The sequence below is a fragment of the Eucyclogobius newberryi genome, unplaced genomic scaffold, assembly GCF_026437365.1.
Source record: "Eucyclogobius newberryi isolate DKJ021-1_F unplaced genomic scaffold, fEucNew1.0.hap1 SCAF_15, whole genome shotgun sequence".
Taxonomy (NCBI): domain Eukaryota; kingdom Metazoa; phylum Chordata; class Actinopteri; order Gobiiformes; family Gobiidae; genus Eucyclogobius; species Eucyclogobius newberryi.
In genome coordinates, this window is record NW_027315779.1 from 9,682,035 (window position 1) to 9,694,325 (window position 12,291).

The window sequence follows — 12,291 nt, forward strand, 5'->3', positions numbered from 1 at the left end:
ATCGGTAAGTAAGTAAGTCAATAAGTCAGAAAGTAAGTCAATAAGTCAGTAAGTAAGTCAATAAGTGAGTCAATAAGTCAGTAAGTAAATAAGTCAGAAAGTAAATAAGTCAGAAAGTAAGTCAATAAGTCAGTAAGTAAGTTAATAAGTCAATAAGTCAGTTAGTCAGTAAGTCAGTTAGTCAGTAAGTAAGTAAGCAAGTAATTAAGTAAGTCAGTAACTAAATAAATACATAAATAGTTAAAGAAATGAGCAAATAATTTCGTACCAGCAATTGTCATATTGGTTTGTTGGGACACTGGGAATGTATACAATGTAAATCCAAAGGCATAACATACACTCACACTGAAGAGTAAGATTTTAGCAGAATGCACTGTGTTCATAGAACATTTTTCACCTTTTTTATTATTTTCATTTTCAACCTAGTCATTCATTTTATTTAATTATTTGTATATATTCATTCATTCAGTCATTCATAAATTTAACTGGCCGGTTTTGTCACATTGACTTTACGGGTTTTCACAGGCTTGAGGAATAGTCATAGATTAGATAACAACCTTTGGCTGTCCTGTGGCACAAAAAATACTGGACAGAAATTAACGAGACAACGTGGACCATTACGACGCCACCGTCCCAATAGGACTAAGTATTTGGGCCTCAAAACCCCCGCCATGGACACAGTGGATGGATACCTTTGGAACATGCTCCTGGAAGCCCGGGAAGAAGGACTGGACTCGGAGTGTCGAGATTAAACTCGGAGTGTCGAGATTTTTCGGCGATTTGAGAACACAGGCGGAAGTGCGCATGCGCACTCCCCCGTGTGGACTGATACAACACACACGTGCGTTTGTTTATTAGCGCAACGGAGCGCATCACATCTCTCGTCTCCCGTAGATTTCTGTCCACTTCTGTGTCAGCTCGAACTGTCTTTCTCCGTCTTCATTTTGCCCCGTACACTGAGGGAACTATATTATGATAGATCCATGCGCTTAGGCACGCGGAAACGGGGGGACGAGATGAGCGATAGGTGCGTTTTATGATTGATACGTGGCAGGACAAATGATTTATCTGCGCCACGAGGAAATATGATTAAAAAAAATTGCTGAAAAAAATCGTCCATTCCACCTTTAAAGATTTAAATCCCGTTGTGTGGTCGCTCAGTAACCAAGACTATTTTTTTTTTTCTCACAATAATCGGAAATAATAAAAATTAACGCATGCAAAATATGCCTCTCCTTGAACCGACACCTTAACGTGGTGGAGGGGTTTGAGTGCCCGAATGATTCCGGGAGCTATGTTGTCGGGGGCTTCATGCCCCTGGTAGGGTCTCCCAAGGCAAACAGGTCCTAGGTGACGGGTCGGACAAAGATCGGTTCAGAAGCCTCTTATGACGACGACACGAACAAGGCCGTTTACGTCGCCCGGATCGGCGTCACCGGGGCCCCATCCTGGAGCCAGGCCTGGGATGGGTGCTCCATGGCGAGCGCCTGGTGGCCGGGTCTTACCCCACGGGGCCCGGCCGGGCACAGCCCGAAAGAGCGACGTGGGGCCGCCCTCCCGTGGGCCCACCACCCGCAGGAGGATCCATAAGGGGTCGGTGCAGAGAGATCTGGGCGGCAGTCGACGGCAGGGGCCTCGGCGACCAGATCTCCACACAGAGACTAACTCTGGGGACATGGAATGTCACCTCGCTGGGGGGGAAAGAGCCTGAGCTTGTGCGGGAGGTTGAGCGATACCGACTAGATATAGTCGGCCTCACCTCCACGCACAGTTTGGGCTCTGGAACCCATCTCCTCGAGAGGGGCTGGACGCTCCACTTCTCTGGTGTTGCCCGCGGGGAGAGGCGGCGGGCTGGTGTGGGCTTGCTGATAGCCCCTCAGCTCAGCCGCCACGTGTTGGAGTTTACCCCGGTGAACGAGAGGGTCGTGTCCCTCTGCCTTCGGGTGGGGGACAGGTCTCTCACTGTTGTGGCGGCCTACGGGCCGAACAGCAGTGCAGAGTACCCGGCCTTCTTGGAGTCCTTGGGGTACTGGACAGTGCACCGACCGGGGACTCCGTTGTTCTACTGGGGGACTTCAACGCCCACGTGGGCAATGACAGTGACACCTGGAGAGGGGTGATCGGGAAGAACGGCTTCCCCGATCTGAACCCGAGCGGTGTTCAGTTATTGGACTTCTGTGCTAGCCACGGATTGTCCATAACGAACACCATGTTCAAGCACAAGGGTGTTGTGCACAGTGCACATGGCACCAGGACACCCTAGGCCGGAGGTCAATGATCGACTTTGTTGTCGTGTCATCAGACCTCCGGCCGCGCGTCTTGGACACTCGGGTGAAGAGAGGGGCAGAGTTGTCAACCGATCACCACCTGGTGGTGAGTTGGATCCGCTGGCGGAGGAGGAAGCCGGACAGACTTGGCAGACCCAAGCGCATTGTGAGGGTCTGTTGGGAACGTCTAGTGGAGCCCTCTGTCAGTAGGGTATTCAACTCGCACCTCCGGGAGAGCTTCTCCCATGTCCCGGGGGAGGTTGGGGACATTGAGTCCGAGTGGACCATGTTCTCCGCCTCCATTGTTGATGCGGCTGCTCGGAGTTGTGGTCGCAAGGTCTCCGGTGCCTGTCGTGGCGGCAACCCCCGAACCCGGTGGTGGACACCGGAAGTAAGGGATGCCGTCAGACTGAAGAAGGAGGCCACTCTGGCTTGTAGGTCTCCGGAGGTCATCGACGGGTATCGGCAGGCCAAGCGAGCCGCGGCTCGTGCTGTCGCAGAGGCAAAAACCCGGGCCTGGGAGGAGTTCGGGGAGGCCATGGAGGAGGACTATCGGTCGGCACCAAAGAAATTCTGGCAAACCGTCCGGCGCCTCAGGAGGGGGAAGCAGTGTCTCACCAACACCGTTTACGGTGCGGGTGGAGGCCTGCTGACCTCAACTGGGGATGTCGTCGGACGGTGGAAGGAATACTTTGTGGATCTCCTTAATCCCTCAGTCACGTCTTCCGAAGAGGAAGTAGAGACCGGGGACTCGGAGGCTGGCTCATCCATAATCCAAGCTGAAGTCACTGAGGTTGTTCGCAAACTCCTCGGTGGCAGGGCTCCGGGGGTGGATGAGATCCGCCCTGAGTACCTAAAGTATCTGGATGTTGTAGGACTGTCTTGGTTGACACGTCTCTGCAACATCGCGTGGCGTTCGGGGACCGTGCCTCTGGACTGGCAGACCGGGGTGGTGGTCCCTCTGTTCAAGAAGGGGGACCGGAGGGTGTGTTCCAACTACAGAGGGATCACACTCCTCAGCCTCCCGGGTAAGGTCTATTCCAAGGTACTGGAGAGGAGAATCCGACCGATAGTCGAACCTCGGATTCAGGAGGAGCAGAGTGGTTTTCGTCCCGGTCGTGGAACACTGGACCAGCTCTATACCCTCCATCGGGTGCTCGAGGGCTCATGGGAGTTTGCCCAACCAGTCCACATGTGCTTTGTGGATCTGGAGAAGGCTTTCGACCGTGTCCCTCGGGGTGTCCTTTGGGGGGTGCTCCGGGAGTACGGGGTCCGGGGCCCTTTGCTCAGGGCTGTCCGGTCCCTGTATGACCGGAGCAGGAGCTGTGTTCGCATTGCCGGCAGTAAGTCAGACCTGTTCCCAGTGCATGTTGGACTCCGCCAGGGCTGCCCTTTGTCACCGGTTCTGTTCATAATTTTTATGGACAGAATTTCTAGGCGCAGTCAGGGGTCGGAGGGTGTCCGGTTTGGGGACCACAGGATCTCATCTCTGCTGTTTGCAGACGATGTTGTCCTGATGGCTACATCAAACCTGGACCTGCAACATGCACTGGGACGGTTTGCAGCCGAGTGTGAAGCGGCTGGGATGAGAATCAGCACCTCCAAATCCGAGGCCATGGTTCTCGACCGGAAAAAGGTGGCTTGCCCTCTCCAGGTGGGTGGGGTGTCCTTGCCCCAAGTGGAGGAGTTCAAGTATCTCGGGGTCTTGTTCACGAGTGAGGGAAGGATGGAGCGTGAGATCGACAGGCGGATCGGTGCAGCGGCTGCAGTGATGCAGTCGCTGCATCGGACCGTTGTGGTAAAGAGGGAGCTGAGCCGAAAGGCAAAGCTCTCTATTTACCGGTCGGTCTACGTTCCTACCCTCACCTATGGTCATGAGCTTTGGGTAGTGACCGAAAGAACAAGATCGCGGATACAAGCGGTCGAAATGAGTTTCCTCCGCCGTGTGGCTGGGCGCTCCCTTAGAGATAAGGTGAGGAGCTCGGCCACACGGGGGGAGCTCGGAGTAGAGCCGCTGCTCCTCCACGTCGAGAGGAGCCAGCTGAGGTGGCTCGGGCATCTGTTTCGGATGCCTCCTGGGCGCCTCCCTCGGGAGGTGTTTCAGGCATGTCCCACCGGGAAGAGGCCCCGGGGAAGACCCAGGACACGCTGGAGAGACTATGTCTCTCGGCTGGCCTGGGAACGCCTCGGGATCCCCCCGGAGGAGTTAGAGGAAGTGTCTGGGGAGAAGGAAGTCTGGGAGTCCCTGCTCAGACTGCTGCCCCCGCGACCCGGCCCCGGATAAAGCGGCAGAAGATGGATGGATGGATGGATGGCATGCAAAATACACAAATTTGATAAACAATGGACTAAATGGGACTTTTATTTTGGAGTTTCAGTTTTGCCTCGCGCTCTGGTCCCGCCTGGTGTTTGTTTTTTGTGGACGTAGCGGCGGAGGTGATTCTTACCCGATGGCGACCTGGCTCCAGACGCGAGGCGAGCAGCTGAGGCAGACGACGGTGCGCGGCTCGGGGAAGAAGCTGCTGCTGTCGCCGGTGTGGAACCAGTGGCACGTGACCACGCCCTTCTCGTCTCCGGAAACCACCAGGTTTTTGTCCACGGGAGACCAGTGCACCGCCGACACCGGGTTCTGAGGATGGGGGAAAAGACGAGAAGCGGTCGCAAGTCACAAAAGGCTGCACTTTTCCAACTGTCAAACATCCCGTCTCGCTAATGTTTAAACGCTGCTACACCTGTAGTTTGTACTCTACAAAACGTGTTCTGCAATTCATGGCAGTGTTGTTTTAGCATTGATAAACAGTTTCTTTAATTTTTTTTAACAACGTCCAATGTTGTGTTGCAATTATGGTGAAAAGAATCATCAAAATGTAACGATTATTGACACAAAACAAAAGTGAAATCCTTTAGATTTCATAAAGCTGGTCACCTACTGTACTTTTGGAACAGAAATCTATAAGAAAATAACTTTCTGAAAGCATTTTATATTAACGTGAGATTGAGAGTATAAATTGAATTGAAACGACTTAATGCTGCTTCTAAAATACAGTACTCCTGATCATAATTTTTACGTTCTCACGATTACACTGCAACACAACACAAAAACTAAAATATGAAACGCATAGCAAACACATTCCAAGCATAAACTGCAGTGGTCTCCTTTCACGTTCAATCGCTTTTTGACGGCGTCTGACCTGATGCGCCGCGATCTCCTTCAGAAGCTTTTGAGTTCCCGAGTCCCAGAATCGCACGGTCCCGTCGCAGGAGGCGCTGACGCAAATGTGGCTCTGTCCCGCGTGATGACAGAAGCAGAAACTGGACACCAAGTCTCTGTGGCCCACCAGCTCGCCTGCAAACAACACCAGAGCCGCACGAGAGCGATACCTTTATTTATTCACCTTTATTCAGCCAGAACCCGAGGGCGAAGTGCAGACAGCAAAAATCGACATTTAAAAAGCACAGACTATACATATACGGTACATTCAACATAATCGCACAGCATTGTCCGTCTGCAGTGACGACCAGCGACTTAACTCGGTCAGTTACTTGTTGCTAACGCCGCACAGTTAATCTAAATCGAAAAGCAATTCTAACAGACACAATTAACAGAACACAGAGGCAGATGATGACAAAAATAATCTCCAACAAAACAGCCAGTTTTACATTCATTCAATTGCACAGACAGGTCATCAATAGGAATGTCACGATATCAATTTTTTGTGAAAAAAAACATCAGAATTTAACGATTATTGAGACTAAATAACAGTGAAATCTTTAATTTTCCTTCATTCCCATCGTCTAACGTGTCACTGCTCCTCCAGTTTGCGACCAGCTTTACAAAATTGTGCTTTCTAAAAGACAAAATTAAGTTAAATGTGACAAAAACAGCCAGAGAAAAAAAGTTATACATGTTGGTCATCCCTAGTCATCCATATAAATATTAAACAAAAGAGGGGACAAGACTCCGCCCTGGTGAACTCCATTACTGACCCCGTATGGTTCTTCCAATAGATTCACTCATTTCACCTGCACAGACTGACAGGAAGACCAGAAGATAAGCATTCTAGTGAGGAACGGCTCTGTTAGCAAGTTTGAGACACAATTGTTCACAGTAAATCAAACGCTTTAGACGCATCCAGAAAACACATGAACTTTGGGAGTTACATTTATGCAATATCTCCATTGCGAAGATGTCCGTGCCATGACTCCGCTTAAAGCCAAACCGGTGAGCCGTGCTGTACGGATACGGCTCATGTCTGGTTATAAGAATCATCTTGGCCACTTTGGATAGTGAACTTGCCAGAGCTATCGGCCCATAGTTGTTATAGGTTCGTTTTTTAAATTAAGTATTTTAAGTTCAATCTATCATCCAAAAAATAGACCTAAATGTAAAAAAAATGTTTTTATCAGGCGGTTTTTAGCCACATTTAACTTAAACTTGAGGAACAGTCACATGTCAGACTTCGGGAATGAAAGAAAATTAAAGATTTCACTGTTGTTTAGTCTCAATAATCGTGATCAACATTTAATGAAACCCTTTCAATAACTTTTTGACATACAGTATCAGCAAATAATATGACGTGGTTAGATGCATGAACCCAGTAACACTGACTGGCTCTGTGGTGGTTGTGCACACAGGTGACAGCAGCAGCGCTAACCACTGGACAGCACTGACCACTGGACAGCACTGACCACTGGACAGCACTGACCACTGGAGAGCAGGAGTCACAGCTTTTTTACGTGTGGTCAATATGACAATCTTAAAACCTGAATATCTCCCTTGTTTTTTGGGATAACTTTATTATTCCAAAAGTATTACACTCCGGTTACCATGACCTTTCTGATGGTGTAAACCAATTTCTGACACTTTTGAATTTGTTTCTGATATAGCTACCTGTGACCCGGCAGCTGGAGGCGGACACCTGGGCTAGACACACGGCATTTTTGGCCCCGAAGCCGAGCAGACCGGAGCTGCTGATGTCACTGCACCGGGAGCAGTACCAGTTCGGAGCCGCGGGAAGGCAGCGCTCGTGCATCTCGTCCCTCGGCGCGTGCTTATTTTTGTAGTTTCAGGTTTAACGGGGCGAAAACGTTTCAACCGAGCATCTCACGTCTCACACATGTCGCAGGGAACCGCGTTGACTGCCGCATACTGATCACTTCTGTCGTAAAGCTACCGGTGCTGCCTACGGTGTCTGGCGCAGGACATAATTAAAACAGGCACGTTCAAATGTTTAGGTTTTAATTAACGTTATCCAACTTGACAAGGTATTCTTTGGACAATTTTCAATAAAAAATAAAAATACTGATTGTGGTTTCAAATGCTGCAATTATTTTACAATTCACCATGGTAACGTGCATGTCGTAAATGCGGTTTGAAACTCGTAAAATCCAAAATGGCGACCTCGTTGACAGGACGAGGTGAGGAAAGCCGACCACAATATTCGACTGATATACACTTTAACTTCATTCAAATAACTTGTCGACTTTATTCTTAGGTGTAGCTTTTATCGGGACGTTGCAGCGGCTGGTGCAGTCCCGGTAAGTGTGCAAACGTGTCAGTTAAACGGGTAAAGTGTCCGCAGGCTACTTTAGCTTTAGCATTCCGAAGGACGCGCTGCATCACTGATAACTTTACTTTAATAATAAATACATGCTATTTATTTGGCGCGTGAGTGGCGGGACTTTGCTGTATTTTTTTAGCTATTACACTCCAGTTTTTTTTTTTTTTTTTTTTTTTTAAACGTGTTCCTTATCGTTTTTTGCTGCATTCACTTATTAATATTTGTTCCTGCGTTTTTTTGTTTTGTTCCATGTGTATCAATAATCATTAAATAAACCTTTCTAGTTAAATCTGAATATAATATACTAATGTAATAATTATTAAACCCGGCTTAACAATAAACAGGATTGTAGTTATAAGATAAGATATTCCTTTACTGTCCACACATGGGGGAATTTCGTTGTTGTAACGCAGGTAGATACAGAGGAAAAGGACAGATAACTTATAGGAAGTTTAAAAAAACACTCTTAATAGAAGAACTCTTATAAACAAAAACTCCTATAGACAGAACCTCTTATGTCTTAATAAGGAATGGAGGGGGAAAATAAATAAAGATGAAATAAAAACAGCTAGCGTAAGACAAAATAATACTAATAATAATGGTAAAATAAACACTATTTACATCAATTATATGCACATGAATGTGACATTATTGCATGTGAGTACGACAGTAATTGCACATGAATATGACGGTATTACGTGTTCAGGGTTATTAATGATCTTGTAAATCTTCTATTTGTTTTTCCTTTGTCATTACACAATCGAAATGAGCAGTACATTTAAAATACCAAGAATTTGATAAAAATCAATAGTCTATCTGTTTATGTAGTCAATCTTTATTTATGCATGCCTTATTTTATATATTTGCTATTATTTTCCCATTTCTATTGTTTTATGTTATGATGTTTTTTCCTGAAATTTGACGTCGGGACATTTATGACTCATCTTGAGCCGCAATCGCCCCAAAATGACACGGAAAATGTGTACGTTTATCGCACTTGATGAAAACACTCCTTTGTCCATAAACGTGCTGCACCAGGATCCCCAGCTTCACCCTGGTCAAATTCAGTCAATCTTTCTCATGCACATGTCACATTATTAGCCGATAAACAATCGTCAGTATCAGCACGGCTCATTTACCATGGTGACATTCTTAACCCGTCGAAACTTCTTCCCAGGTTGCCGTGGGCGACCGCTCCGCAGCAGCTGTCGTGTTTTCACACCGGCGTCGCTTCGCAGGGACGACTGTGGGACGAGAAGAATCTGAAGGTTTATCCTCCCCAGCGGCCGGACGAGCCGCGGCGACCGGCCGTACGTACGCGCTGCTCCACAGACGTTAAGTAAATGAAGGAAACGTGCTGAAAATGGTCAAATGTCATGTGTTTTGTGCAGGAAATCTACCACAGCAAGAGGCAGTTCAAATACAGCAAAGACAAGCTGTGGTATTTAGCCAAACTGGTGAGTTAAAGTGCCCACTACAGGTCGCACGACTCACTGAACTAAAACACAGTTAAGATAAATTGTTTAAATGTTGCTAAAAATTGTATAAATGTGATCGCAAAATAGTAATTTTTTTAGGTTTATAATTTAACTTCCTGTTTGTCATTGATGACATCACACTAGGAAATTACCCAGCAAGCACTGGGCCAAAACTCATCCGATGTCACATTTATTTTAATTTGACAAATAAAAATATACGAGAGTGACTTTAATTTGTGGAATTCATGTTTAGAGAGTCAAAACATTGGTTTCTTTGTGTAAATTCTGTATAAACTTTGACTGGAATTTCTAGAGATTTTTCAACATTTTCTGCACAAATACCTGCTCGATTGGTGTAAAACTATAATTTATATGTACTGCACCAGACATTTAAACCAAATAAAGTCAAAATTAGACGATCGTAAACAATTGTCATATGTCACTTTAAACGTACAAAAATGGACTGAAAGGAGCAAGAAAAAGAGCAATCGTATGTTTATTGAGCCTTTTTGCAGTTCATACTTCAACACCGGTAGTTTGAAACGTCACATGCATCCTTTTTTTGACCTTTTTTGGCTTGTTTTTACAGGTCAGAGGCTTGAGCATCGACGAAGCAATTGCCCAACTAGAGTTTAACGACAAGAAAGGAGCCAAGTTCATGAAAGACGTAAGGAAATTAGTTTACATTTTTGAGTAAAGGCCAAACAAATACTTATACAAATTTATTTCACTGGAGGAGGTGTAGTAATGCGCTACATCCAGTAGGGGCCAGTCAAGCTGCGTGATTGAGGAACAAGGTTTAGTGATTTCATCTAGAAACTGGGATTAACCTCAGAATGTCACAAAATATGAACAATCCAGGCGTTCTTGTTAAAGGTCCTCAGAGCTGCTTTAAACATATTTAACTTTGGATTTCACTGCATTTACTGGAGATTTAACAGTGTCGTTAACTGTCATAAACCAATCAATCCTAAAACTGGGCACTCGGTTGAGAAAGTATTGTTGCTGGGAAACACAAACTGAACAAAATGTGACTTTCCTCAACAGTTTTAGAACAACCTTGAGCTTTATCAGAACTAGTGTAAGACCTCATGATAACATGAAGAAAGTAAATACATTTTGTGTCAAAAAAAGAGCTTTTGTATTGTCGACGCAGTATCAAAATCAGCCTGGAGTAACTAGCCCATTCCTTAGTATTTTATGAAGCTTAAATACAGTTTGAGGTTGGGGTTGAGTATTGTTTCTCTTCTTTGTTATAGAAAAGCAAACTAATTGACATTTCTGCTCTGGAAAATTGACTATTTTGCTGTTAAAAACACCTATTTATTACTTCACTTTTGAACATTTTGATGACGAACATTTTACAGAGTCTACGGACGTTTCTTTTTGCCTTTTATTCACCACGAGTATTATTCATCCTCTTACGTTCCAGGTTCTCCTTGAAGCTCAGGAAATGGCAGTGAAAAACCACAATGTGGAGTTCCAGTCCAACCTGTATTTGGGTGAGGAATACTGTTCCTGTTTGACCGCTGCACACTTTATTTTGTAATTATGTCCGATTACCAAACAAACACATTGATTTAAAAAAAAAAAAAAGATTAATTGCTCAACACTACTTTTAATACTATTTTAAAACCAACTATGTCCCGATATCCTGAAACGTGGAGGTGTTTCTGTGGCCAAAAACCTTTTAAAACACACATCCTTAGACATCAGAGTCATTGATTTGTTCAGATTCAAACCTATTTGATGTTGGACACGCCTTCCTCATTGAAACGTGTATTTATTCCTGTCCTTTTTTTCCCCAGCCGAATCCGCGTCCGGCAAAGGCAAATACCTGAAGCGGATCCGCTATCACGGCAGAGGCATGCACGGCATCATGGACCGGGTCTACTGTCACTACTTCGTCAAACTGGTTGAGGGCCCGCCGCCCAAGAAGCTGGAGAAGACCAGCCTGGACGCGGCGAGAGAGTACGTGCAGGGCCTGAAGAGCCGCACCATCATCCACAGTCTCTGAGCTCAAACGTGTCGAGCGGACAATGACGCGCTCGAGGATCGATTATGACTTTTTACACTCTTAATGGCAAAAGGTTGTCAAATGCTCTGGTTTTGGTGGTGAAAATGTATATCAGAGTAAAAGGTTTGCATTTTAATTGTGTCTCTGAGGAGCGTTGACCGGTTTGGATTCTTGTTTCGTGACATTTCTTTGAGCTGTAGCTTTTTTTTTCTGTGCCCCCTACAGGTTGGACAACTCATTGAACCAAAACGCAGTTGAGATAAATATATTAAGAATTTTGTTTGTTAAAAAATGTAATCACAAAAAAGCTTTTTTTTTAGGTTAATAATTTCACTTCCTGATTGCTGGGTAATTTCCTACTGTGATGTCATCAACTACAAAACACTGGGCAAAAACTAATCTAATGTCACTTTTCTTTTAATTTTACAAATAAAAATAAATGAGAGTGACTTTATTTTGTTGAATGAATTAATTTTTTTTTGTCTCTCAAAACATTAATTCATTTTCTACCGCTTTTTCCCTTTCGGGGTCGCGGGTGACTGGAGCCTATCCCAGTGACTTTGGGCCTCAGGTGGGGTACACCCTAGACAGTGGCCAACTCATCGCAGGGCCAACAGACATAGACACACAGATAAACATTCATTCTCACTTCACTCACTAGGGCCAATTTAGAGTTGCCAATTTTGCCTAACACATGCATGTCTTTGGACGGTGGGAGGAGCCGGAGAGATCCCACGGTAACACGGGGAAGACATGCAGACTCCACCCAGAGAGATCATGTGATGTTGGTCTGGTCCCGGAATCGAACCCATGATCTTGGGAGGCTAACCGCCTTTGCCACCGTGCATCAACTTTTTCCTGTCATTTTCTACAGATTTCTTTACATTTTTGCCACAAATACCTGCTTGATTGGTGTAAAACTATAAAGCATGTGTACGACAGGTATAAACACACCAAATAAAGTCAAA

At 45.7% G+C, this 12,291-nt stretch overlaps 2 protein-coding genes across 2 annotated transcripts in view; one reads left to right on the forward strand and one right to left on the reverse strand.

Annotated features, from left to right (window-relative positions):
• Positions 1 to 7,411, reverse strand: part of gemin5 (gem (nuclear organelle) associated protein 5) — a 33,865-nt gene extending 26,454 nt beyond the window's left edge. Inside the window, exons 1-3 of the mRNA XM_072445979.1 lie at positions 7,159 to 7,411; positions 5,459 to 5,613; positions 4,715 to 4,896 (exon numbers count right to left, since the gene is read on the reverse strand). Of these exons, the coding sequence (XP_072302080.1) occupies positions 4,715 to 4,896; positions 5,459 to 5,613; positions 7,159 to 7,300 (479 nt within the window). The 5' untranslated portion in view covers positions 7,301 to 7,411. The remainder of the gene's footprint in view (positions 1 to 4,714; positions 4,897 to 5,458; positions 5,614 to 7,158) is intronic.
• A 245-nt stretch (positions 7,412 to 7,656) lies between these two features.
• Positions 7,657 to 11,722, forward strand: mrpl22 (mitochondrial ribosomal protein L22). The gene is made up of 7 exons (XM_072445538.1): positions 7,657 to 7,685; positions 7,763 to 7,805; positions 9,006 to 9,138; positions 9,220 to 9,285; positions 9,896 to 9,973; positions 10,739 to 10,808; positions 11,115 to 11,722. The coding sequence occupies exons 1-7, from the start codon at positions 7,661 to 7,663 to the stop codon at positions 11,321 to 11,323; spliced, it is 624 nt and encodes a 207-aa protein (XP_072301639.1). The 5' UTR covers positions 7,657 to 7,660; the 3' UTR covers positions 11,324 to 11,722.
• Positions 11,723 to 12,291: the final 569 nt, after the last annotated feature.

Excerpts from the sequence above, each read along its gene's own strand:
- mrpl22 (XM_072445538.1), top strand. The coding sequence starts at position 7,661 with ATGGCGACCTCGTTGACAGGACGAG. Across the intron at positions 7,686-7,762 it reads GACCTCGTTGACAGGACGAG|GTGTAGCTTTTATCGGGACG; the intron begins GTGAGGAAAGCC and ends CTTTATTCTTAG. Across the intron at positions 9,139-9,219 it reads ACGAGCCGCGGCGACCGGCC|GAAATCTACCACAGCAAGAG; the intron begins GTACGTACGCGC and ends TGTTTTGTGCAG.